This window comes from Onychostoma macrolepis, chromosome 24 (genome assembly GCF_012432095.1).
Source record: "Onychostoma macrolepis isolate SWU-2019 chromosome 24, ASM1243209v1, whole genome shotgun sequence".
Lineage (NCBI taxonomy): Eukaryota > Metazoa > Chordata > Actinopteri > Cypriniformes > Cyprinidae > Onychostoma > Onychostoma macrolepis.
The window spans coordinates 17,344,642-17,372,145 of record NC_081178.1 but is presented as its reverse complement, the minus strand read 5'-3'; the positions used below and the strand labels follow the sequence as shown (position 1 = coordinate 17,372,145).

Here is a 27,504-nt window from a genome sequence, read left to right as displayed (position 1 = left end):
TGGCATATTAAGTTGTATGCTAATTGCTTGGCCTGTGTTAACAGCCCCATGTACTCTTAAATAAAATCACTTGAACTTAAATTTACTTAAAACGTAGGTTTTGAATTTGCTCTTTATTCCCATAAGTCTACTGACTAGCCATTATTTATAATCCATTACTTTATATTCCTAACCCTAACTCATTGTCACTCAAACATTAATTTAACACCAATGACATATTTAAATATGAAAAAACAACATAAAAAACATTTATGAAAAATATTTTTAAATCTATTACTTTTCAAAAAAATGAGGGGAAAATCTGAACTTTTGATTTTGAGTTTCCACAACCTTTTTTATTTTAGAAATGCAGGCTTATAACTTTTGGACAAGCATTCTTTTCTAATTATTTATATCATTAATTACTTATCTTGACTTTCTGTCCGGCAGAATTGTTAGACGTTGCACTAATGTTTAACCCTGGAAAACAAAATTTAAAGAATAACTCTAAATGTCATAGTTGTACCAGATGGAGGGTCCAAAGGTTTTTTCTGGGGGGTTTTTTCACATCACTTAAATTGATATTATAAAAATAGATGCTACTTTTTTAATGACTGAAAAGTCAAGGGACAGGTTTGTCACCTCTAAAAGTTACATTGTAATGTACTTTCCATTTAATTCTGTTGACAAGCCTTCCACAAGAGACATACTTTTGCATAATAATAATAATAGTCATATTGTAAAAGCTTCTCTTAAACCAGCCGTAAAAAAGCAGCATCTGTGTTCTTTTCCTCAGCAGCACCCATGTTCATCATCTTTGTTTCTGCCGATACTGATGATTCTTGTTTTGTCACGAATCAGATATTTCCCATTGAATGTTGTATTAAAGACTGCTCTTTATTTCTTTCTCGCCTTTTCAAACCAGAGACCTTCAGCAGTTCCTTCAGTGGCCTTTATTGCCCTTGATCTTGATATTGCACAATATTAGACATCTGTGACTTCTGTGTTTTTTTTTATTTTTATTATTATTATTAATAAAGCGCACTCACTACAGGTTATAGGTTGGCCATGTAGATGTATTTGAATTTGTTTATTTTGTCACTATGCCCCTTTATTTACAGATTATTAGTAAACCTTCAGTAAAATGACCTTCAACAGCCAATCAAGAGCAAGAAAAGGTCTGAAAAAAAGTGAGATTATAATCTTCATTATGAATAAGTGAAACAGAAAATATAAAAGTAAACGTTTTATCACAAGCGTGGGCCTCTGTAGAAAAACATTCTAAATATTCACTTTGTGTGACTAAAAACAATTTAACTACTAAAACAATTTATTCAAAACTTTAAAATCATGCATCTAATATAATAACCTATATAACTTGGAAAGTTGCATTTGTGATGTTATCAAATGATCTATGAAGTCTGGAGAAAATGGAAAATGTCAAATTATCTGATGCAAGATTCTGATATTCTGTTGCTCAGTCAAAGTAGATTAAGACAGATCTTTATCATCATGTATAATTCATTATATTTAATTCACACATTAACTTTCAGAATGCATTATATTGCAGTATACAGTGGGTACGGAAAGTATTCAGACCCCCTTAAATTTTTCAGTCTTTGTTATATTGCAGCCATTTGCTAAAATCATTTAAGTTCATTTTTTTTCCCTCATTAATGTACACACAGCACCCCATATTGACAGAAAAACACAGAATTGTTGACATTTTTGCAGATTTATAACTGAAAATATCACATGGTCCTAAGTATTCAGACCCTTTGCTCAGTATTTAGTAAGAGCACCCTTTTGATCGAATACAGCCATGAGTCTTTTTGGGAAAGATGCAACAAGTTTTACACACCTGGATTTGGGGATCCTCCGCCATTCCTCCTTGCAGATCCTCTCCAGTTCTGTCAGGTTGGATGGTAAACGTTGGTGGACAGCCATTTTTAGGTCTCTCCAGAGATGCTCAATTGGGTTTAAGTCAGGGCTCTGGCTGGGCCATTCAAGAACAGTCACGGAGTTGTTGTGAAGACACTCCTTCGTTATTTTAGCTGTGTGCTTAGGGTCATTGTCTTGTTGGAAGGTAAACCTTCGGCCCAATCTGAAGTTCTGAGCACTCTGGAGAAGGTTTTCGTCCAGAATATCCCTGTACTTGGCCGCATTCATCTTTCCCTCGATTGCAACCAGTCGTCCTGTCCCTGAAGCTGAATAACACCCCCACAGCATGATGCTGCCACCACCATGCTTCACTGTTGGGACTGTATTGGACAGGTGATGAGCAGTGCCTGGTTTTCTCCACACATAACCCTTAGAATTAAGGCCAAAAAGTTCTATCTTGGTCTCATCAGACCAGAGAATCTTATTTCTCACCATCTTGGAGTCCTTCAGGTGTTTTTTAGCAAACTCCATGCGGGCTTTCATGTGCCTTGCACTGAAGAGAGGCTTCCGTCGGGCCACTCTGCCATAAAGCCCCGACTGGTGGAGGGCTGCAGTGATGGTTGACTTTCTACAACTTTCTCCCATCTCCTGACTGCATCTCTGGAGCTCAGCCACAGTGATCTTTGGGTTCTTCTTTACCTCTCTCACCAAGGCTCTTCTCCTTCTCTAGCTCAGTTTGGCTGGACGGCCAGCTCTAGGAAGGGTTCTGGTCGTCCCAAACGTCTTCCATTTAAGAATTATGGAGGCCACTGTGCTCTTAGGAACCTTAAGTACAGCAGAAATTTTTTTTGTAACCTTGGCCAGATCTGTGCCTTGCCACAATTCTGTCTCTGAGCTCTTCAGGCAGTTCCTTTGACCTCATGACATGCACTGTGAGCTGTAAGGTCTTATATAGACAGGTGTGTGGCTTTCCTAATCAAGTCCAATCAGTATAATCAAACACAGCTGGACTCAAATGAAGGTGTAGAACCATCTCAAGGATGATCAGAAGAAATGGACAGCACCTGAGTTAAATATATGACTGTCACAGCAAAGGGTCTGAATACTTAGGACCATGTGATATTTCAGTTTTTCTTTTTTAATAAATCTGCAAAAATGTCAACAATTATGTGTTTTTCTGTCAATATGGGGTGCTGTGTGTACATTAATGAGGAAAAAAAAAAGAACTTAAATGATTTTAGCAAATGGCTGCAATATAACAAAGAGTGAAAAATTTTAGGGGGTCTGAATACTTTCCATACCCACTGTATATAGTATTTCAGTATGTGGAAAAAAACCTTTTCCACAAAGAAAATTCATAAAGGAAAACATCTGTCTTTGACTGCCTTCAGACATTTGAGGCAATTAGGGGACGCATCAATGTGTCAAATCCTGCTTAATGGCTTCAAATGGTGAGAGAAGAATACATAAGTACATAATTTCTTCCTGACAGCAATGTACCATTTCTCTCATGGCTTAAACGTGGAAGCCAAATTCTTTCCTAGAATTTAAGATTTGAAGTAAAAAGAAAATAGATTTTCCTTACATAAAGTAACTGTACACATGATAATCATTTTTTATCACTAGTCTAATTTTTTTTCTTTATATAATTACTTAAATATCATTAAGTTTTTGAAGAGTTGTGCTACATGACATTAACCTTGCTATGTCATAAAACGTATTTATGCCCCTCTTTTAAGCATCAAAATACATTTTAATTCACAGAAAAAAAACTGTATTCAAGGCTTTTCATATATTTTTGAATAAATTAATAAATAGGACAAAAGAAAAAGCATCATACCACTGACCCATTTAATAAAAATAAGCAATTAATAGGTGGAATATATTTACAATAGACATAGTCCAATCTGACACCCTTTGTTTCCTACTTTCCTCAAACTATTTTACTATAAACCTCTGCTGAATGGTTGTGGGATTTTCTTTAGGAGGAAGATACATAGGCTGTCACATCATCCAGTCCAGAGCTCTCATTATCCAGATACTCCAGAATGACGTTGCCTCCGTTGTGCAGGGGACAGTCTGTATTGGAGAGCAGTGACTGGAGGCTAGCGTCCATCTTAAAGGCTTCACCGGTCTCAGGGTGACACAATCGCAGTTTCTGTGCAGAGCATAGTGGTATGTTAATGTGAATTGTTTTCACCAAATAATAAAGGAATCAATTTGTTACATAGTCATAATCAAAGCGCATTACAATGCGCATCTTGCATGTCTCTTAATGAAACACACCTGATTCGAGACCTGAAATGGGTGCATCAGACAAAGGAGACATGCAAAATGTACAGAGAGGAGATGAAGGCATTGTCCTATAGAACAAAGTTTTATGTTGTGCTGTATAGCTGACCTTAGCTGTGAACACGTTGTTGTTGTTTTTCAGACTGGCCTGAGATGCAGCAAAGTCCACTACTTTGCCAACACTCCACTTAGAGCAGAAGAACATGGGCAAACTAGGGTCTTTAGCTAATTTTGGCAGAAACACCTGGAAATACGTCCGTTCTGTCTGCAGAGGAAGAATTTCTGATGTAATATTTGTCATAAATGAATGCAAAGAAAGGTACTTTGTAATATAAGTTTGGCACTGATACCTGTGGCAGGCCTTTATCTCCTGACGCATGCATTTTAAGCTTCATCAGAGCAACTTTTGCAGCGGTTGCAGCGTTTTTTGCTCCTTTTCTGCCTTTACTTGGTGGTGCATTCTTCTTTGACTCTGTTGGAAGTATTGTGGAGATTATTCTTTGGCTTTCTAAGAATTATTTGGTGTCACAAACTCTTCAAGATTAGATGCTACTGCTCTCTAGTGGACAAACATTTTATGTACAGCAAACAGCAGGAGACAGAAATGCAAATAACTTAAATCCAAGACAAATCAGTGTACTTTGCAGTGTACTGCTAAAAAACTGACCTACTATCTTCTGAACCAGCTCCTGTGTTGCAGCCATGCGAGGCTTTGGAGTCTCCAGTTTTTCACACTTATGGTCATCCTGATGCCTATGTCTGAAACCGGAGGAAAACAGTCAAATATGTAGAAGAGCACTGTATTTTAGATACAGACTAGAACACCTAGTACACCAGCCGTGACTATATGCACAAAACATTATTGTTTTATCTATTGGTTTTCCACTATAGTCTCTCTGTCCATTAGGCTGACACTTAAGTGGTGTTAGAAATTTACCCCTAGTTTCACAGACAAGGCTTAAGCCTAGTGCTGTTTCAACTGAAAGAAACTTGCACTGACTGATCTTAAAATATATGTGTCTTTGTTTCGTCCCAACATAAAAATTACTTAAATGTCCTAATTGAACTATGCCCGAATCCTGGCTTAGTCTAAACCCTGTCTGTGAAACCAGGCCATAAAGTATGAAATGCAGGACTATTAAATGATGATTGTAAAAGGTTTTATACGTGAGACAGAAGTGTTTTTCACAGTGTGGGCAGATGACAGGCAGCAGCTCTTTCCCTTTGCAATCCTCAAAGCTACATGGATATGATGTGCTTCCCCCAGACCCAATCTCTTTCTTCAACAGCACCTGAAAGAATTAAGAGAATAATCTGTAACAGCCATTCAAACCCCAGGAATTAGTCAAATAAACACACACACACATTTATACACATTATACATTTATATATATAATCTGTGTGTGTGTACATATATGCATATGTTATTGTTTTAACACTGTATATTGCACTAATTATTCATTTGACTTTTTTGTTTTTAGTAAACCCGTTTCTCACTCACCTTTGGACAAGAGTGGGAGTCCCAGCTTCTGTGTTCCAAACTTTAGCCAGTAGAGGAGATTTAATGTTACATGAGAAAAAATAATGATTGCAATGAATGAAATGAAGTGAAGAAAATCTCAAATCGAATGCCTTACTCAACACTAATTTTCCTACACAATTTATGAATGTACTATATAAAAACATGTGTCTCCCCACAAAATATGCTGTGGTATTACCACTGCAAGGTACTAGAATGGTATTTCATAAATATTATAGTACTGAATACCGTAGTATTTTATGGCACTCCAACTATGCCATGGTACCATTATGACAAAAAAAAAAAAAAAACACATGACAGGACCACCATAATCAGTCATTTTCTTATCTTTGTTATTAATCAGATCTGCACTATTTAATTTAATTCTAGTACAGATCTGAGATTAACTGTTTATATTATAATTGTAGGGAGTCAAAGCCAACGGCAGAGAATCTTACCAAAACACTCCAGAACAGCTGCTGCATACGAATGGTAGAAAGTCTACATTGAAACATGAAAATTATTAAAATAATTCGAATGATATTCCATTTTTGCTGCTGACTCACATCACACTGATGTTACAGCTCATGTTTACAAATAGCCTTTATTCAACGGCTATTTGAATAAATAAAGACTCTGGAAACAGACTGTAAATTGTGATTTCTACCAGAACTTACTCTATTTTCAACGGCTTAAACGGGGACCTTTAAAGAACGTACCTTTTTGTTTGCAAGATTTAATTTCACAATGTTTTCCAATATCTAGTTCAGCCATTGTAAATGACGTCACACAATAATTTCAACATAAAAGTCTCTTTGAAAAATAAAAATCTCAAAATTGTCTCTCCCATGTCAGAGAGATGGTAGATATATTATTGGGAGATACTGTACTTATGGGAGGCTAAATTGTTATGTAAATCTGTTGTCTGACTATGCATTAATATTTTATATAGTTACAATTTGACTAGTCAATGATATTTAGAGATGTTTGCAGTTATTATTGAACTATAAAAACAATCCGATTCAAGATATCTCTAAATTTGATTTAACTAATTAAAACACCATTTAGATATCTATATCATAGATATCGTCGATTGACGCGTCACAATAGCTTATTTATGTAGTCAAAATGAGCAGAGTCATTGAAAACACTCCGGATACGGAGAATGCGGAAATAGCCTATATATGGCAAGCCAAATTAGCTTTAAAAATACCCAGTATTACTTCTTGTAATTTGATTTTTTAGTAGAAAGGGTTGAATTAGAGCTATGTAATTCAAGATTTGAGATACCAGTGAGTTGCCACTGAATCTGTGAGTTAAACGTGAAACTGGATCAGCCTGATTTGTGAATGAATCATAAACCTTTTCTTGTGAACTGATCAACCGATTTATTCAAACGATCTCATTCAAAAGAATCATTTAATCACAAATCGGACATTTCTCATTCTCTCATTGACTTTCACAAATAGCCTACACCAAGTTTTTATTACGGTAATTAGCACGAGAATGGCAGTAGGCTATTCATCTCAGACAGTGCTTCATGAGCTTCATTTGCATACAGACCAGTACTTTTGTTATTCCTAAATTACATCAGGATCAAGTTATACATTTTTGATCTCAAGACATGTTTACTGAAACTTTGAAAATGTCAATTTTTTTTTTGTTGTTGTTGTTGTTTTTGTCTCTCCTTCAATGAACGAATTTCAGAAAATACTGATGATCATTCTGTTAATTTATTATTATTTATTATTAAATCATGTTTTGTGCCTAGTTTTGAATGCATGAATTATACCATTAACCCAGTCCAAAAATGTACTTTTTTATTAAAATCACTGGACTATAAAAAGCTTAACAAGTTTTGGTGTCTATCCAAACACCTTCATCAGTTGTAAAAGCAGGAAGTAACTCTGGCAAATATATCCACAAAAGTCACATGATCAACAGATGACTACTAGATTAAATGTGTAACACATGCCAGAGTAGATGGTACCAGCTCATGATGGTACCCCTCCTACTCTCCGAACAGAGCAATCCGATCTCTCCTTGCAGCGTCGTGGCACCGTTTCCAGCACAGCATCATAGGCTTGGGACAGATGGTGTCTCAAATCCCCTCCCCTATTCAAAGAGGGACGTTCCACCTTTACATGAATTGCTTCCTTTAACGCCTCTTTCAAACCACCTCTCTTCTCAATCCAGAATTCTAACCTCATGGTTGTGAAAATTGTGTTTCTTTTGTTGTAGATGCATGAAGACTGCCGAATCCTGCCCAGAAGAATTTGCACATCTATGCTGAGCCATGCGTCGATAAAGTGGCTGTTTTGTTTCTCCTATGTATAAATCCTCTCACTCCTCACTATACTTAAACCTCTGGTGATATTCGGTCACTTTTGAATTTTTTTAAATTACAGTTTCGTCGGAATGGTACGAAACTTGGTGACTTTTATGGCATTTGGAATGTGAACACACAAAAACATTGAGGGCTTGATTCAAGCAGGCCAAGTGGTCGTAAAAAAAAATAAATAGTCACACTTGTGCTCTTCAGTCAAAAATGACCGACCATAGGAAGTGAAAGGGAAATTGACAAAAGCAGCACATTTTTGTGTGTACATTCTACAAATCTGCCACAATGCAGAAAAAAAGTGCACAGCAATGACGGGGTGAAAATCTAAAACATCAAGAGTGCAAAATCAACACATCCACTCACACACACACACGTGTACACACACACACACACACCTATGAACTGGTGTGACTAACACAGCAAATATATAAACTAAAAGCAATAATTCAACTACAATGCAGTAAAAAAGTGGACAGCAAGGAAGGGGTTACACTCTGAAACATCAAGAGTGCAAAACAGGCACACACACACTCACAGACACATACACAAATATACACATTCAAATTAATTGGTATGGTTATAACCATATAGCCATAACAACTCAGAAAACTGAAATAAGAGGTTGAAATCAGATCAGACCCAGAAGGATTAAGCTCTGATAAAACATTCCTGTTCATTTTTGTTACTTTTTATACAATTTTAATATTTTGTGTAACAAAATGCTTTCTCTGTTTTCAGGTTTGACTGTAGTAATAATAATTCAAAAACTGATGCTTTAAATCAACATTTCAAACCAAAAAAAATCTAAACCTTTACAAAAAGTTGTCTTTGAAAAGGTCTAAATATATATCCAAACCCACAACTTAATAAAAATAAGTATGTATGTCTAAAAACAATTAGAGAATTTATAGGCCTTTTATATAGAGCTATGTAGGAATCTATGGGCTAAACCATGGAATTGCAGATGTTTTTCTTATTTTACTGCCACCAGATGGCACTAATCTGGCTTCAAAAATTGGATTTTAAAGGCATTGGCTCTATTTTAACATGAAATACTGCCATAATTGAAAAGTTATAGAAAATATAAAAAAAAAAAAAATTTGTATTATTTTCAATGGGAACATTTTATCATAATTATTGTATAAATATTAATTAGTTAATTAAACAGCATACACAACATTACTTCTTTGATGTTTGGGAAGCCGGTCCTTCTACTCTGGCACATGTTACACATTTAATCTAGTAGTCATATGACCTCTATAGGTCTGTTGACCGTGTGACTTTTGTGGATATATTTGCCAGAGTTACTTCCTGCTTTTACAACTGATGAAGGTGTTTGGATAGACACTGAAATGTCTTGTTAAGCTTTTTATAGTCCAGTGATTTTAATAAAAAAGCACATTTTTGGAATGTTTTAAACACCTGGATGGTTTAGTGATGAATCTACACAGACACATTAACCCAGTCAAATTTTCCTTGATCTTTTGACGAGTTGTTGTACTCTTAAAAAAACAAAAATTCTCATCAACCCAAAAACAGCTTTTATTGAAACCAAAATTATTAATTACATATTTCGTCTCAGTATGATGAATACTATCATAGTGTGACTACAGACTGCCTCAGCAGAAGATTGATGCCCACTTTTACATCAATGCCTCTTTAGCCCCACTGCCCCTGCAAAGGCTACTGTATGAGTGGTAGGAAAAGGAAAAAAGCCTTCGTGCTGGACATCCCAATACAGTCATCTGACCTGTTCTGTGTCAATAGGTTTCAGGCAGCTGTTAAACAATTGGCATCATTCCAGCAGTTCATCCCTGACCGGGTTCAGGAGCGAGTGGTGTCTACCAGCCAGCCCCAGCCAGGCTCTAGCTGTAGGAGGGAAGAAGAAAAGGTCAGTGTGGCAGCACATGTCCCTCGTAAAGCCTGCGGCTGTGGATGCCTTACACAATCTCGGTCACAAGGGTTGATTTGAGATCTGTCATTCTGGCCCGGATGGTGAAGAAAAGAAAATCCTGACACCAAGAACCCTGGGATATTAAGAATGAGCCACTTCAAGGGTGAGAGTGTAGCACCACAACATCATCAATGGGTCGGGTTTCTGCCCCGTCTCCAATAATAAATATTTCATAAAAAGCTTGGTTGTTCTCTGCCAGAGAGCTGTTTCAGGGCTCCGAGCAACCAAGGTTCTGCTGCTGTTGGGTTTCTGGTACAATTTTTCTTGCTTATGGCACACGGTATAGCTTTCACCTCTTGGTGTAAGGATCCACTCTATAGGAGTGTTTGTGAATGTGAATCCAACCCTAGGCCTTGTTGATAACACTGCTGTCATAGGAGATTTTGTCAGATTGTTTAATCGCATAAATTGTGCATTTACATTCCATCTCCATTATCACGAAGCCCACAACAAACATCAAAAACAGCGGCATTCTCCAATCACAGGTTGTAGATGTTTGTAAATGCCGTGAATAAAGACATCACTATTGGCCACTTCAGAGTTCCTGCTGCCAGTGTGAATGCAACCAGGAAAACAGCCCGAGGGGGAAATTGGTTCTCTATAACCACCATGCTGGCAAGTTCCTAGAAATATGCAGTGTGAAAGCGCCTCGTGATGCAGCATTTTTGAAAAGGAACGTCTCAGGGTAATGTACTATACGTAACCCTGTTCCCTGAGAGGAGAAAGAGACACTCTATCACACTGCCTGGAAGAGGATGTGTGTCTATATCGTCCTAATGCACGGTGAGAAGGAGAGTTTGTTTGAGTGGCTAAAGACTCTTCAAGGGCCACAGTTGGAGAATTGCAGAAAATAGTTGAGTCTCGGGGTCAGAAAACCTTAAAAAAAAAATTGTCAAATAAATTTCAATAAAATTCTCCTAGCTCATCCAAAAACAAACTCCAGCATATTCAGTTATCAGACACGACTGGATCTTCAAATGGGACTGGCTTCTATGGTCAGATGAAACTAAAAAAATGAGCTTTTTAGCAGCAAACACTCAAGATGGGTTTGGTGCACACAGGGATAAAAAGTACCCCATGTGTACAATGAAATATACTGCTGTATTTTTGATGTTGTGGGCCTATATTTCTGCTGGAGGTCCTGGACATCTTGTTTAGACACATGGCATCATGGATTCTCAAATACCAACAGATAAAAAAAATCAATGTGACTGACTCTGTTAGAAATCATGTTTGGATCTTCCAACCGTACAATAATCCAAAAAAAAACAACACAAAAATGGGTAACTGAGCACAAAACCAAGCTTCTGCTGGCCATTCCAGTCCTCTGACCTGAACCCTATATAAATTGAGTGGGGTGAACTGAAGAGAAGAAGCACCAACATGGACCTGGGAATCTAAAGGGTCTGGAGTGATTCTGGATGAAGGAATGTCTCTGATCTCTTGTCAGGTGTTCTCTAACCTCATCAGGCATTATAGGAGAAAGAACTGTTGAACTGGCAAATGGAGGTTTCAAAAAGTATTGAATAAAAGGGTGCCGTTAATGGTGGCCAATGTGTATTAGAGAAAAACATTTATTTCATAATGATATTTCCCCCCATTTTAAATTCTTATCATCCAATGAAAGGTTCGATTTTTGTGAATTTTTTAATAAAATATCAAAAGGATTAAACAATGCAGATTAATTTTCACAGCTTTCTTTGATCATATTTACTAAGGGTGCCGATATTTTTGGCCATGACTGTATGTTACAAACTTATTTCTAAATTGTCCCCTTTTGTATAGATGGTAATTGTCACGGATCAGCCAGGCTCCTCCACCAATCCCATGCCAAGATCACAATCACCTGAATACTGATCACACCACCTGCACCTCATTATCACTCAGCCCAAGCCACACTACATAAGCACACACCTCACTCCAGTCAGCGTCCGATCTTGATCATACGAAGTGGACTCACTCCCTACCTTCCAGTTAAGACTTACCTCGCTATACATACCTCCTTGTCCAGATCGTCTGTGTTCCCTTGTGTCTCCATCCACCTGTCTTTGCCCGTCCTCCCGGCCTGGAAATCACCATCCTCCAAGGTGTGTGCGCCTCCCGTCAGCCACGAGCTCCTGGCATTCTCACCTCGGCAAGAAATCCTTCATCAGTCATTGTCATCATAAATTATCAGTATCCATCTATCTGCTTTACTTACCCGACTACTCATTTCAATAAACCTGTTACATTTACCATCCTCTGTGTCTGGTCTGCATAACGTAACAGTAATAATACTGGAAGACTAACATCTTTATAGCAAATGAATAAATGGAAAAACTTCAAATAATGAATAACACACAAATATAACAAATACATTAAATTATAAATTAAAATGCTCCATCGGGACAAGACCACGGGAATCAGATAAGCCCTTTACGCAATCTGACATTGCGGTTGGAATTGAACTGCGGGTTTCGTCTGGTCAGAGGAGAACTGGCCCCCCGACTGAACCTGGTTTCTCCCAAGGTTTTTTTCTCCATTCTGTCTCCGAGGGAGTTTTGGTTCCTTGCCGCTGTCGCCTCTGGCTTGCTCAGTTGGGGACATTTAATTTCTAGCAATTATCGTCGATTTGATTGCACAGATACTATTTAAACTAAACTGAGCTAGACAATGACATCTCTGAATTCAATAATGAAATGCCTTTAACTGAAAATTGAGTGTTTAATCTTGTACATTACTGACACTCTATCCTCTAATTTGATACTGTTCAGTGCTTTGACGCAATCTGTATTGTTAAAAGCGCTATATAAATAAAGGTGACTTGACCTGTGTATGTGTTTAGGTAAATATAATTGTTTTGATATATTAATTTTTAGATTTGGAATATACTTCAATATGGTATTACTATATAAACTTAAGTTTAAAACTAAACATACAAATTGTTCTGTAGATACATAGAGTTTTGGCAGTCATTGTGTTTGCTGTAAGAAATAATTCATGTAATTTGAAAAAGTAATTGCTGAATGCCTTTTGTGCCGAAGCAATGATAAATGATCCACATCTTAGCCCACATAGATTTCTAAACTCTATAGGCCTTATTCCCTTCTTCCCTCCATCCTGGACATTTTCCTTGCACGATGCTCCAGCAAGGCCTCCAGCATCGTGAAGGACCCCACGCACCCCTCCAACCTACAACCTCTTCCAGCTCCTGCCATCAGGAAAAAGGTACCGTATCAAAGCTCGCTCTGTCAGATTGCTCAACAGCTTCTTTCCCCAGGCTGTGAGAGCTCTTAACTCCAATCTCCGGTCCCCCCTCTGAAACCATGAAAACCTCAGCCCCCCAACTCATAAATAACTATTGACAATTTCCCTAAGTGCAATTCTGAGTGTGCTCCACACAGGTGAGTGGCTATACAAACCACCTATAGTAACGCACTCGTCCCACTATATGCACACTAGACACTTTCTATAAACACTCCCTGCTACAAAGACTCAATAAGATAATATACGTTTACTTGAATATTGCACTACAAAATAATGTTTACTTGAGCAGTGCACTACACTCTTTTGCACTATGCGCTGCTTCCCACAAAATCTCTCTTCTGAACAATTTAATGTACAAAATATATATTTTCTGTACAATTTCATGTACAAATATCTCTTTAGCACAATTTCATGTACAGTATTTATGTAAAGTTCTTGTACAGTCTCAGTTTGTGTATGTGTAGTCAACTAGGTATAGTAGTTATAGTATACTGTATGTATAGTCAGATGGTTAAACTGTTGTATAGCTCTATTGTTTTTCCTATATTTGCATTGTTGTATGTTTATCTTATGTTTAACTAGTATGTAGCACCGTGGTCCTGCGAGGCCACTATATGTCCACACATGTAGCAGAATGACAATAAAGCTCAACTTGACTTGACTTGACATAGTTTTCATGTGACATCACACCCTAATAGGAACGCCCACCTGCAGGGCAAAACAAGGCTTTCCTCCACTGTCTGCCAGTTATTTTTTGCAAGATTGTATTAAGTATGTAATATAACAGTGATGTTAAAAGGCCAAATTCAGTATTAACCTTATTGACGATGCATACTTTGTAAAGGCAAGCAGATGAACCTATTAAAACGCAATCCGCAAAGTTTTACATTAAATGTTTTCCCATAGAAAACCATTAAAAATAAAACACTTAACTATTTAGTGTATTGTGTTCATATTTCGGGCTCATCTCCTAAAGTATGCATCATCAAGGTGTATACGGAATTTGATTTTTAACTGTTTTATTACATTAAGGCACTGTTTTTCACATTAAATGTTTTTTAATATCCTGCTGTTTTAGTGATTAAAATATTACACCGGGTGCTTTATATGAATTGCAAACAGCCAAAACTTGCATTTTGTTCACATATCTTCTTTTTTTTTTTTTTTGAGAGAGAGGTGATCTAAATATTCGTGGCTTGGTAACAGATAGAAAATTGATAGGCTTGTGCAACCGTTCTATGAATGTTTTGCCCTCCTGGACTTTGAGCCAGTCACATGACTGAAAACTAGGCCTAATATTCTTATAGTTTTTCTCAAGTGTTAAAACACTAAACTCCATTCTCTGAACCTAATGCTCAGTGGCTTAAATCCATTTGTCAAATAAATCACATTGCAAAATACTGGAAGCAGAAGTTAAACATCTACAACACAGTTGTTATCGTTTACATAAAAGAACACTGAGGACTTTGATATTCGTCCATTTCTTTAATTATGAAATATTAAAATATCTAATTATATGGCTTTTTATACAGCTCCAATAAAGGTTTTGATGGTACTGGTTGAATTTATGTACGTAGGCAGGTATTAATTAATGCTGTTGAATTGTAGATTGAGAATTGTATTTTGTTATTTTGCATAGTTTTGTTTTGTTTTTCTTGTTTTGACTGAGGTTATTTTGGTTTATTTGTTATTATTATTATCATTATTATTATGGTTATATTGTGTTAGGTCATGTGACCTTTTGATCACCTGGTGATATAAAGAGAGGCATATCAGTGTTGTTCATTTGTCTGATGAAGAGCCTGCGTGCTCGAAGCATAAGACACTATGCAAATTTTTTATAAATAATTTTTTCTTTGATACTTTTGGAGCTTTGGTGTTGCCGACTTTGCATTTTTTTATGCTTCTACTTGTTTTTTAGTCGAGCACCCATTTGAGATAGATGTGCGTGCTGTTGCTTGCTCTCTCTACATACAAGAACACAAAATGGTTTACATTTGTCACTGTTAGTTAATGTTATTCGTGGATAAATGTGTGCTATGGATTATTAATTAGTTTGTGTGTATGTGTGTGTTATCCCATGCTTTGGGAAACTGTGCCAGGTAAATCAGTTATAGTTTTTTAGCAGTGTGTTAGAGAAAATCAGTATCAATTTAATGTGAACATTTTAATTACAATGTAAAAGTTTTGTGGAAATGTGAGACATCCTCAGAAATGTCTCTTTTTGTTGAATAATATATTTATTGTGATGTGTGTGTGTGTGTTTTGAGTGTCGTGCTGACAGTAATTAATGAGACTGATTGGGGAATGAGGAACACCGGAGTAGGACCTGTGTATTGTGAGATTGGGGTGAGAAGGATGAAAAGGAGAATGGATGCGTGCTGGCGGGGGTTTCTATTTACAAGTCAAAATAGGACGGCGGTACTCGGATGTTATTGGGAGGGGGGTGTCGTTCGCTGTCGTTTAGGGCCGCCGGCGATGAAGACAGACAGACAGACGGATAGGATATGGTGAGAGTAAGTAGGGATGGGGAGTTAGGAGTGCCGTCGTTCTTTATTCTGTGTTCTGTAACTGCTGAACTGCCAGAGCGTGCCAGCGTATGGACCGTGCCGTTTTGAACAGGACTTTAATGCTGTCCTTTCTTTCTGTGGTTGAGACTGTTGTGTGCAGAAATCTTTGTGAGCATTGGACTGACGATACGCCGCTCGCATTTCTTATTACGGAACAGGTGCGGTGCAAGTTACACGCGGTGTTCCACAGACTGCACCAAGCTCCTTCAACCCCACCCCACCCCCCGGGAGGGGCAGCGTTGCCGTGGGGCGAGTTAAGTGGTTTTATGTCTTTATTTTAAATTGATGTATTTAATAAAGCTATGTTTCCTGTAAAAATAGAGGGTGACCGTGAGGGTGGGAAAGACTGAAACTGGGATCAGGGGGCAGGTATAATTTTGCACATGCATGAGGTTTTATATGAGCTTGAAGTGTCACTGTTTGTAGTTGATCGTGTGGAATGTCACCAATGAAGTGAGTGAATTTGTAGCACACTGCCTTAAGGCTTTCCAGGTTGTGTTTAGCCTGTCCTGCAGTCCCCTCTCTTAATAAAATGATCTGTTGAGATTGAAGTTGTGGTGGTGTGTTGTCCAAAGGTGGTGGCAGCGGCCTATTAAGTAGAGAAATTATTATATATATATATATATATATTATACCAATCAGTTTTTGATCACTCATGATCTGAATTGTCTCAGAAAGCTCAGTCATCCATGCATATCCATTTTGTACACTTATTGAGAAAAGTAATAGTTAAGCTATCACGTGTGCCAGATGAACAGCGATTGAGCAATTTACACCTAAATATTTTCATTTTAAACTTTGAAATTCATAGACTTTAATATATATAGTAAACATCTAGAATAAAGAAATTGGGATCTATACATGTCTTACCTGATCAATGAGAGAGCATACGGGCCGCTTTGACCAGCCCATTGTGTGACGCTATAATGCATTTCAATGGGCGTGTCATTCACTTGGAGCAATTTGTGCTTACAGGTGTTGAATTTCAGGAAGAGTAGGGTGGGATTATGTAGGTGTTTTGAATTGAATCTGAAAAGTAGACTGTCAAGACTTGCCACTTTCTCTCGCGATCCTGTATCTGTCCGGTATTTTAAATCGGTTGGATCTTTAATTCGAGTTAAAAACATTACCTTCAAAATGAGTAAAATTTCCAAAATTTTTAAAGTTAGTTCATCCAGCTCATCCAGCTCCAGGCCTAGTTCTGGATCCAGTTCTAGATCTAAGCATCGGTCCCGGTCTAATCCATCACCTCAAGAGGCCATCAACAGTCTGAGAGAGACAGAGGCCATGCTAACCAAAAAACAGGAATACCTGGAGAGCAGAATCGAGCAGGAGATCGTGATAGCCAAGAAGAATGGCACCAAAAACAAGAGAGGTATGTAGAATGGGTCTTTCTGCTTATGAGCTCTTTATGGCCATGTGGACTCATTAGTATACCACTCTCGAAATACAATTTTCAAATTAGGTATGGTTTATTTCGTTTGTTTTATTTACAACATAAAGCATCATAGGAGAATTATCTTGTTTTATTCTTTTGACTGCTGTTGTTGTAAACAAGTTGGCTAAACAAACTTTTGAACTTCTGAAATAAATATTACTATAATAATAAAACGGGTGCAAAGTTGTTGTGGTGGAAATGAAACAAGAACTGTGGGACAGTCATTTATTTGTGTAAAGATTTATTAAATAATTTAAACATATTTACCAAGATGTTTTGTTTGACTCGTCATATAGTTTTTAACATTATAGTTTAACAAAAGCAAACAAACAAACAAAAAAATATACAGCATAAAACAGCAAAGATTTTATTTTTTAGTTTATTACCCTTTTTATAATTAGCTGTAAATGATTAAAAGTAAGCCGTCTGTTATATAATGTGCTTTTGAAAGTGTCATCATTTACATCTGGAAAGTGTAACGACACCCCACTGAAACATGTCAGTGAAACATGCTTTTGTTTATGTGGAGTGACGCCCTGTTGCACAGAAAAAACTTGCAGTTCACCTGAACACTCCTTATTTACAGTTGTCCCTTTGTGCATTTACACAAACATGTAGTTTACACCCAGATGCCATGGTTGAGCATTCATTTAAAAGGCATGTCTTAAATGGATTTCTATGAGCTTTCTATCTGACCTTTCATGGATTTTTTTTTCATTTTATTTTGCAGAATTGACTAAAGTAAACCTAATTTTTGTGTGTAAAATTTTACCTATTCCAAAACAGTGTCTGACTTGTCTTGTTCACAAGCTATGTTGATTCGTTTCTTTAGTTTCCCTCAGTAGTGAAAGAGAACAACTTTAAACAAGCTTTTAAAAATGCAATTGATCATATTCATGAAGATGTAAAATCATTTAATTATAATATTTTACTTTTGCTGTGGAATGTATGATGATGACAACTAAGATGCAACAACATTAGATCCCAAAATTTTTTTTAGCTGCACTTCAGGCTCTTAAGAGGAAGAAACGTTTCGAACAGCAGCTGACGCAGATTGATGGGACCCTGTCCACTATTGAGTTCCAGCGAGATGCCCTCGAGAATGCTACCACGAACACAGAGGTTCTGAAGAACATGGGTTATGCAGCTAAAGCCATCAAAGGGGTTCACCAGAACATGTGCGTGTCGTCATTTGCTTTTGTTTTTCCAGTTACCATCACTTATTACACAGCTCTCAGGAATACATGATTTGATTGATCAATACTAGAAAATTCTGTAGTGATTTTTTTTTTTTTTTTTTTTTTTTAATAATGACTGACTATTGCATACATTAGTTTTGTAAATATTCAAATTTACCAGTGGATTAAACAGTACTGTTTCTCGTCATTCTAGATCATTCTGTCTCTCTCACTTTCAGAGATCTGGATAAGATTGACTCCCTTATGCAGGACATTACAGAGCAACAGGAAGTAGCTCAAGAGATCAGTGATGCCATTTCAAAACCTTTTGGGGATCAGTTTGATGAGGTAGGTGTTATAAATTAAAAAGAATAATTAATTGCCTCCGCATGTAAAGTTTGAGGATTCTTTTTTTTTTTTTTTTTTTTCTTTCTTGCGGCTTTTTGAATGTTTCTGGTTATTTATAGCAGCATAGTTTGTTTACTTTGATTTATGAAGAGATCTATGCTCATTTAATTTTTTTTTTAAAGGATGAATTGTTGGCAGAGCTGGCGGAGTTGGAACAGGAAGAACTAGAAGAAAGTATGAAGAATATGGCCAGGTTACCAAGTGTACCAAACACCAAACTACCCAGCACAAGACCAAGCCACCGTGCAAGTAAGTATATAGACACCCACACATAAATATCAGCAAAAGACCAATCAGGCCTTTTATACAGTCACCGCTTCATCTGAGTGTCTTGTTATTTCACTCTTTCAGCCTCAAAGAAGAGAGTGGAGGATGATCATGACATGAAGAGGTTGGCTGCCTGGGCTTCATAAGCAGCAGTACACACACACTTTCTTCTTTCTACTTTTTGTTAACTTGCACTCTTTCTCTACATATAAGAATGTGTCAAATTATAAGAGCTTTTTTGTATAAAGAAAGAAATGTAGAGAAATTAAGCTAAACATTTGTAATTGGATTCAAAGTAATTATTTTATGTATTGATCTTTTAAGATGAAGGAATACTGCTGGCAAGGTGTACATAGTAACAAGTGAAGGATGTTTTAATTAAATGTAAATATTGAATTGGGATTTCGGAAAAAAATAAAGTTTCATATTCAATAATTATATATCAAGTGCTTGATTTAAGAGTATATTTACAATGTTGTGAAGTCTTGGTTTTGACACACAATTACAGTTAGTAACTATAAGTAACTACAAGTAACCATGGTACCGTGTTTTTGGAAAAGCAAAGTGCTTGTCTGAACCCTCATGTCCGCTAGATGGCATCGTGAGCTCGCTTTGAGCGCGCTCTCGCACTCCTCCTGTTGGTGATGTGAAGTCTGACTCGTTTCGAATCGGTTCATTTGAATCATTTGTTTCTAAGAACTTTTTCAATACCGTTTTTTTATTAGTATTGTTTTTGTTTTTATTAATAAGTGTTTATTGTAATCTGCACCTTTTCCGTTTAGCCATGTTTCAGCTGATAAAACTCTAAAATAATTTAGAACCTTTATTTAATTTGCAATTACATTAAACGACACTAATATTCATTTAAATATCTGGGTTAAATGTTGATAAAGGGCTATCTTTTTCAATCTCAACCTAGGCGTAAACACATTTCAATATTTTGTTGGCAACAATTGTTCTTCAATAGCTTACGCGAGAACCGTTGAGATCGGTTCAACTGTTTCATTTAAAAGATTCGACTCAAAGCGATTCATTCATGAATCAGATTCGGACAGCTCTCCCGCCCTTCAAGAGGCAAGCAGGAAATCGCTCTTTTCTCCCGGATTACTGACACGTCCAAAGTTACGAAAAGGCATCGTCATGAGCTCAAACATACCATCATATTCAACCAGTAAGTTGTTTTAAAGTATAATGTTCGATAATGCTTTATAACGCAGCAGTTGTATTTAAATGTGGCTTTGTGTGTAACGTTACTACTGTAGCCGGTGAGTGTGTGTCGAGTGAATGTGACACGTCTCACTGTTTTCCGCTGCTCTCAGGTATCACGGTCTCAGGTGGACTAAAGGCACAACAAAAACTCACATTATAAAAAACACACATCTATGAGTTATTCTTTATGAATCAGATTAAAGAGTCATTTACAGTGACTTGACTGTTTTACATATGAGCACCTTTTAGTCCGTCATCGCTCCAGTGTGTTTTAGAGTGAAAGTCTTATTTGAAGGCTCTCAATGGTGAGTTTTTATGAACTTGCCATTTTAGTTGTAATGTTGCTTGGCAGGTTAGCTGAATATTTTGAAAATAATAAATGTAAAGGTCTTGGACATCGATTTCCTCCTTGCTTAAGCCTTAAGGAGAAACTATGTCGTAAGATCACATTTCAGATATTGACACTCGGTGCTTTCAGAGTTTACATCATTGAGAAAATCCTTCCTGATTAAAGCTTCCTTGACATGTATGTCTCCATAATGAAATAGATTCTAGGTAATTATAAAAATGCTAATTAAAATACAATGTAAACGTATATCATTCAAAAGTTGGGGTCAGTACGATGATATTAGAATGGTTTCTAAAGGATCATGTAACAATGAAGACTGGAATAATGGCTGCTAAAAATTTGCCTTTATCACAGGAATAAATTCCGTATGAAAATACATTAAAATGGAAAATATTTGTTTTCAGTCATAATATTTCACAGTATTATTGTTTTACTCCTTTTTTTTTTTAAATCAAATAAATGCAGCCTTGGTAAGCATTAGAGACTTCTTCAAAAAAACATTTAAAAATCTTACAGAGCACAAAGTTTTAAACCGTAGTATAACACTCAACAAATTTGTAATAAAAAATTAGGCAGTACAGTTATTACCCTCGTTTAGGAATTGGATACAGATAAATAATGCAATCCCCCCCCCAAAATATACAAATAATAATGTATTTGTACGTTACAGCTAATGACCAACTCGATCCTGAGAAAGAGAAACGGTTTGCTGCAGCTGCACGTGAAGCTAACCGTCTCCCAGAGCTCCGGCTGATCCTGCTGGGTTGGCGATGGCCAGGTAAAAGCCTGACTGGCAACACCATTCTGGGCCGTGAAGAGTTTCGTCTGGAACGTGCTGCCGAATTCTGTGTGAAGCGCGAAACTGAGGTGGATCAGCGCAAAGTAACAGTAGTCGACACTCCTGGCTGGTTCTCATCCCAAATAACACCGGCGGACTACCAGCAGGAGATGGTCCGAAGCGTTACTTTGTGCTCACCTGGACCCCATGCATTCCTGCTGGTCATACCTGTGGGCATGTTCACAGAAACAGACCGGGCTCGTATAGAGGAGAACTTAGCATTTTTTGGGGAGGATGTGTGGAAGCACACCATGCTGGTGTTCACCTGGGCAGAGGTTTTAAAGGACAGGTCCATAGAAAGACACATACGAAGGGAAGGTCGTGACCTTCAGTGGGTGGTAGACAAGTGTAAGAAGAGGTACCATGTCATCAATAACTATATTTTTGGTGAGCACCCACAGCTTCCCCAGCTGATGGAGAAGGTTGAGAAGATTGTAGTTGAAGAAGGTGATTACTTTACCCTTAAGACAGATGAAATCAATACACAAAGTCCAACTCAGAATCTGAATCAGAACACCAGTTCATTGAAAGAGAACAGGGAGCTTGGCGCAAGACCCAAACAGAATGGCTCCAGCAACTCGCTGCGGGCCATGGACGTGGACCCTCCACACAGTGAGTTAATGTCAAAGCATACAATACACAATAGCATTCAGTGCTGTACTGGTTATTAGTGTGTCTCTGAAGGATCATTGTTATTGCATCCAGGACATCTGTTTACTCGTTCTAAACTTTTGTTCTGATAAAGTTTGAATTCAGTTCCTCTTACATTTTATATTGTCACTCTGTTGTATATTCTGGAAATTGATGCTGACATTTTCAATATGTGTCTTTATTTTACTCTGACACATGTTATAACACTATTGATACATAATTCTTTGAACTAGAAGTGACCAATCGAGCATTTCCATTGCTCCTACTACAAAAAAAATATATTTTATTTTAACACCTGCTACTAGAATGTTTTTTGCATGTTTATGAATACAAGAAAAATTATTAAACTTTTTTTCTTAAATAGAAAAAAAAAAAAAAGTGACTGCTGTAAACTTTGTGTAAACAGCAATTGTTTAAAGTCCTGTCACCTGAAAGTAACTTGTCACTCACATGAGATTGCAGCAGTAGCAAACAACAATTCAATCAATTCACAAATAACAAAATTAAATCCCACCCAACATTCAAGAGGCCACTTCACTGAAATGCGTCACAATAGGAAAGTAAAGACGATCATGACTACAGGTTAATGTTGAAAATGTTTTTTTTTTAATAATGGTATTTATTTTTCAATACATTTTCTTTTAAAAATGAATATATTAAATTATTCATTAATAACGAATAATGTAAAACTGACTACTGTAATATTATGTAATATAATATAAATTTATATTTTTCATTAAACATTGTTTACTTTTAAAAACTGCTAGCAAACAACAAAATAATACTATTAAATTAATGTATTATTAGGTTGCAAATTATTTATTTAATACTAATCACTATATTGTAACTCTGTATTTGTATTCACCAGACATAGAATTGATTCAGTATTGTAAACAGGGTTCCCACGGGTCCTTGAAAGTTTGTGAATCTGATTAAAAATTTTCAAGGCCCTGGAAAGTTTTTGAAAACAAACAAACATGGATACAGGTCCTTGAAAATTCCATATTATTCCCTCCGGTCCGCTAATGTGTCATTTCGCCAACACTTTGTGCATACTAGCTTGCTTGATTTACGTTGCACATTTATGCGTTACGTTAAGTGTTTCCCATGTGAGGTACTTTGTGTTGTTCGTTGCCATGACGTTCACATGAAACTACTAAAATGGTACCACAACGTTTCACAGACACACCGTGAAACATTGCAAAAATAGGCTGAAACCGCTGAAACGTGATGTTTCAAATTTCAAGATATTTGGCTCACCAAAGAAGAATACAAAGATTGTCTTGCCAGAGATCCAAAGGATGTAATGTTGAATTGCTTTGCTTGTTAAGATAATGTAAAGCCATGAGGCAATAAAAACTTAAAAGCATATTCATATATCTTAAAGCTTCTGGTTACATGAGCCTAAGCTCTTTCAATAAAATCCATGCAAAAGTTAATATCGGATCATTTTAGAATACAGTATAGTATGTACCAAATATTATTCAATTTTATTCAAAACAGAAATACGACAAATATCAGATTTCTGTCATGTGGACAAAAATAAATGCAAAAATAAAAATTGCTTTTTTGCATAGTTGTGTTTGACACATGAAAACTGTAACAATGTATCTTGCAAGGTGACGCAATGTAACCTTTGCTCTCACTTGAAATGTGTCCCCACATTAAGTCCTTGAATTTGAGGGTATTGGACCAAGGTGTGGGAACCCTGTGTAAAGTAGGGCCGGTTGCATAAAAGGTTTAGACTAGGCTTACAAGTTAGTAATCTAATTATTATTATTTATTTATTTTTTATTATTATTTAAGACTGGTCATATTTTAATTAGTCCAAGTTGAGTCCAAAAATAAGGACAATTACCCTTTGGTTGACTGCTAGTTGGTTAAACTTGTACTTAAGACACTGTCTTAACATAGAAGCTAATTTGCAAGTGGCCCATAGTGTTGTAGTGAGAACTTTTTTGCATGATACAGCATTGCTTTTGTATGATGTCACTTCTTGTTATCTCTGCAGGTTTGGCTGAAGGAGTGAGTGACTAAGGCTGAGATAACCGTTCCAGTGCTGCTGTATTCATTACCTCAATTCCCCTGCACTTAAATTATGAAACACCCACTAGCCACATATCAATCCACCAGTCTAGGCAGCTTCAGGTTGTAGGGTTTACAGGTAAATGTTCCTGTACTATGTACTTCTTACCCAGAAAATATAAGATGGTAACAATACAAATTATTATCATCAAAGGTCGAATTGGTGTTAGTAAATCAGTTGTACAACATTAAAACCATTTGTAATGATGCTATAACATGCAGATATCGCTACTATACACACTTTCCCAAGCAGCCATGTCTCTACGCTGTTATGTCTGAAGTATCCACTGGTGCAGAGAATATTGAGGTAATGGAGTCATTAGTCAAACAGAAACCCTCAACATTCATTAATTATTTGCACTAATGAGTTTAACACAAACTAATAGCTTGTAAAATGCCTCAACTAATGCACTAATAGTGTTATCAGAGATAAGAGTCTGTCGCAGTCACATTATTGTAGCATTGATTAGTTATATTGGTGACAGTTGCTATGGAATTATAAATTGTCCAAAACCGTGTTACAATTCCCAATTATTTAACATCAGAGTTAGCTGCTCTTTCAGTTATTTAAGATACAGCACATGTTTGAATGTTTTCTAATGATATTATTTTTCTAGTAATATCATTGCTGTTTTATTATGCGTGTGTGCTTAAATGATTTTAAGTTACTGATTTTTTTTTAGGATTACTGTGATATTTTCTCTTGTAAATTTGTTTCTTTCTAAATGTCAGTTTCTCTCACATTCTATATCAAGTGTACTTCATTATAAATTGTTTCCTTTAACACTGTTAAAGTTCTGTCACTGACAAGAGTATCAACATGAGTGTCTGCTATTAATTGATTTACATGAATGCATTCCTTTCTAGATCTGTTGATGTTCCTGAAAGCCATAAAAATCTGCTTCCCAAATGTCTGTGTGACCATCTTATCAGGAGCTGTTTTTCAAGTCTTTCAGTTGCCCTAACATGTAAAGCTGCAGTGCAGTCACATATTTTATGGTTGACTTTAGCCTTCAACAGATTTGATGCTGTTAGGGTAGGTTTTACCAAATTGAATCAGAATTTGAGTCAGTCAGATAACATTGAAATAATCTCGCCCTTTACATGTTTACATAACCACTAGGTGGCGCCATAATTTATCAAAATATGTGAGGATATCGGGGATTGTTTTTACTGCCGTGGTCACGGGTAGGGCTATTAATAACTATAATTTTATTCTGTATTTATCGGAGTATTCAACATTAAAATATTCAAACATAAAATAACATGTGGGTAAAAATAAAGACAACACAATCATGTTGAAAACACACATCAGTTATAAACCAGAGCTGTAGAAGGACAAATCTATAGTCCATTAGAACCACTAAAATTACAGAAACATTTTTCCACTCCACTGTAGACCGCTTGTATATTGAAATCAATGTATGGGCACTCTACCCATAACCCTCTGCAGTGTATTGACCAACAAAGCACCAATCTCAGCATTGTTTGATGATGATAGTTTTTTGTTCTTTGTTAACATCCTTGATGGTAGCCTATAAGTGGATGGGTGTCCACACTTCTGCCTGGAAGTTAGATATCAGCAGGCTACTTAAAAGTTAATAAGGAAAAGTTAAAACTCTTATCAACAAATGCAAACCAACTACAGAACTGTGTATCTCTGTTTCACATTGTTTATTTACATTTACTATACCGTGTGTGTGTGTATATATATATATATATAAATATTATATAAATTAAAAAGTAGTTCTTCACTTACACCATGTGAAGTAGTAATCTATTGTTGTTCTATTAGATCCCATGTGGTTCTCTGCATATAGCAATGAATGACAATTGAATGAGGATTCTATGACAACTTCAACATTATGAGTCTTTTGTAACCCAGACATTCCATATCAGGAAAACATGTGGGAAGCGATTCAGCAGTTGGCAAGAGGAATTCAAGTATACCCATAGGACTGTTGGGATTGTCGAGAGGCCCATTTTGCAGTTCCCCAAAAAAGTTTGCATTCACTTGCAAAAGCAGGGGGGTTGAAAAGCATTTTGAGCAAACACATTTTCTAATATTCCCGTTGTCCATGGCAATTCTGCTAATCAGTCCATGTTTTTTTTTTTTTTTACATTGTAATGCAGTCTTTTTCTTACCGGAAGCTATGAAAAAAGATTATGTGATTCTAAAATAATTTCTACTCAGATCAAATAATTTAATGGTCAAGTATTTAATTGGAAAATAGTAGAAAAGTTAATTACAAAGCTCAGTAAAAATATCCAGTGACATCCTCTTCTGACCCCTGTCCTTCACCTCACCCCTTCCCATCAGAGTCAGCACAGACAAAACATTTACTTTTAACTATGCTGCTTTCCAATAAAAACAGTAGGTAAATCCCATGTTCCAGGAACCCCTTAGCCTCAGCAGTTCCTCTTTAGATGACTTTGTTAACATCCTTGATGGTAGCCTATAAGTGGATGGGTGTCCACACTTCTGCCTGGAAGTTAGATATCAGCAGGCTACTTAAAAGTTAATAAGGAAAAGTTAAAACTCTTATCAACAAATGCAAACCAACTACAGAACTGTGTATCTCTGTTTCACATTGTTTATTTACATTTACTATACCGTGTGTGTGTGTGTGTATATATATATATATATAAATATTATATAAATTAAAAAGTAGTTCTTCACTTACACCATGTGAAGTAGTAATCTATTGTTGTTCTATTAGATCCCATGTGGTTCTCTGCATATAGCAATGAATGACAATTGAATGAGGATTCTATGACAACTTCAACATTATGAGTCTTTTGTAACCCAGACATTCCATATCAGGAAAACATGTGGGAAGCGATTCAGCAGTTGGCAAGAGGAATTCAAGTATACCCATAGGACTGTTGGGATTGTCGAGAGGCCCATTTTGCAGTTCCCCAAAAGTTTGCATTCACTTGCAAAAGCAGGGGGTTGAAAAGCATTTTGAGCAAACACATTTTCTAATATTCCCCGTTGTCCATGGCAATTCTGCTAATCAGTCCATGTTTTTTTTTTTTTTTTACATTGTAATGCAGTCTTTTTCTTACCGGAAGCTATGAAAAAAAGATTATGTGATTCTAAAATAATTTCTACTCAGATCAAATAATTTAATGGTCAAGTATTTAATTGGAAAATAGTAGAAAAGTTAATTACAAAGCTCAGTAAAAATATCCAGTGACATCCTCTTCTGACCCCCTGTCCTTCACCTCACCCCCTTCCCATCAGAGTCAGCACAGACAAAACATTTACTTTTAACTATGCTGCTTTCCAATAAAAA

At 36.5% G+C, this 27,504-nt stretch overlaps 3 protein-coding genes across 3 annotated transcripts; 2 read left to right on the top strand and 1 right to left on the bottom strand.

The window, feature by feature from the left end:
• Positions 1 to 3,165: 3,165 nt before the first annotated feature.
• On the bottom strand, positions 3,166 to 6,831 carry zfand1 (zinc finger, AN1-type domain 1). The gene is made up of 8 exons (XM_058764665.1): positions 6,391 to 6,831; positions 6,130 to 6,172; positions 5,654 to 5,693; positions 5,320 to 5,444; positions 4,820 to 4,911; positions 4,503 to 4,624; positions 4,262 to 4,417; positions 3,166 to 4,018 (listed from the first exon to the last, which is right to left on the bottom strand). The coding sequence occupies exons 1-8, from the start codon at positions 6,443 to 6,445 to the stop codon at positions 3,842 to 3,844; spliced, it is 810 nt and encodes a 269-aa protein (XP_058620648.1). The 5' UTR covers positions 6,446 to 6,831; the 3' UTR covers positions 3,166 to 3,841.
• A 9,660-nt stretch (positions 6,832 to 16,491) lies between these two features.
• On the top strand, positions 16,492 to 19,477 carry chmp4c (charged multivesicular body protein 4C). The gene is made up of 5 exons (XM_058765615.1): positions 16,492 to 17,157; positions 18,221 to 18,398; positions 18,638 to 18,746; positions 18,929 to 19,055; positions 19,158 to 19,477. The coding sequence occupies exons 1-5, from the start codon at positions 16,719 to 16,721 to the stop codon at positions 19,217 to 19,219; spliced, it is 915 nt and encodes a 304-aa protein (XP_058621598.1). The 5' UTR covers positions 16,492 to 16,718; the 3' UTR covers positions 19,220 to 19,477.
• Positions 19,478 to 20,114: 637 nt separating this feature from the next.
• Positions 20,115 to 25,874, top strand: LOC131533222 (GTPase IMAP family member 4). Its single transcript, XM_058765416.1, has 3 exons — positions 20,115 to 20,244; positions 21,302 to 22,081; positions 24,132 to 25,874. The coding sequence occupies exons 1-3, from the start codon at positions 20,214 to 20,216 to the stop codon at positions 24,155 to 24,157; spliced, it is 837 nt and encodes a 278-aa protein (XP_058621399.1). The 5' UTR covers positions 20,115 to 20,213; the 3' UTR covers positions 24,158 to 25,874.
• Positions 25,875 to 27,504: the final 1,630 nt, after the last annotated feature.

Bases quoted from the DNA above. Each gene is read 5' to 3' on its own strand.
- LOC131533222 (XM_058765416.1), top strand. From the start codon at position 20,214: ATGAGCTCAAACATACCATCATATTCAACCA. The intron at 20,245-21,301 runs GTAAGTTGTTTT...TGTACGTTACAG, and splicing joins CATACCATCATATTCAACCA to CTAATGACCAACTCGATCCT. The intron at 22,082-24,131 runs GTGAGTTAATGT...TTATCTCTGCAG, and splicing joins GGACGTGGACCCTCCACACA to GTTTGGCTGAAGGAGTGAGT.
- chmp4c (XM_058765615.1), top strand. From the start codon at position 16,719: ATGGGCGTGTCATTCACTTGGAGCAATTTGTGCTTACAGGTGTTGAAT. The intron at 17,158-18,220 runs GTATGTAGAATG...AATTTTTTTTAG, and splicing joins TGGCACCAAAAACAAGAGAG to CTGCACTTCAGGCTCTTAAG. The intron at 18,399-18,637 runs GTGCGTGTCGTC...TCTCACTTTCAG, and splicing joins AAAGGGGTTCACCAGAACAT to AGATCTGGATAAGATTGACT.
- zfand1 (XM_058764665.1), bottom strand. From the start codon at position 6,445: ATGGCTGAACTAGATATTGGAAAACATTGTGAAATTAAATCTTGCAAA. The intron at 5,445-5,653 runs GTGAGTGAGAAA...TAATTCTTTCAG, and splicing joins ACTCCCACTCTTGTCCAAAG to GTGCTGTTGAAGAAAGAGAT. The intron at 4,418-4,502 runs GTATCAGTGCCA...CTTCCTCTGCAG, and splicing joins GAGATAAAGGCCTGCCACAG to ACAGAACGGACGTATTTCCA.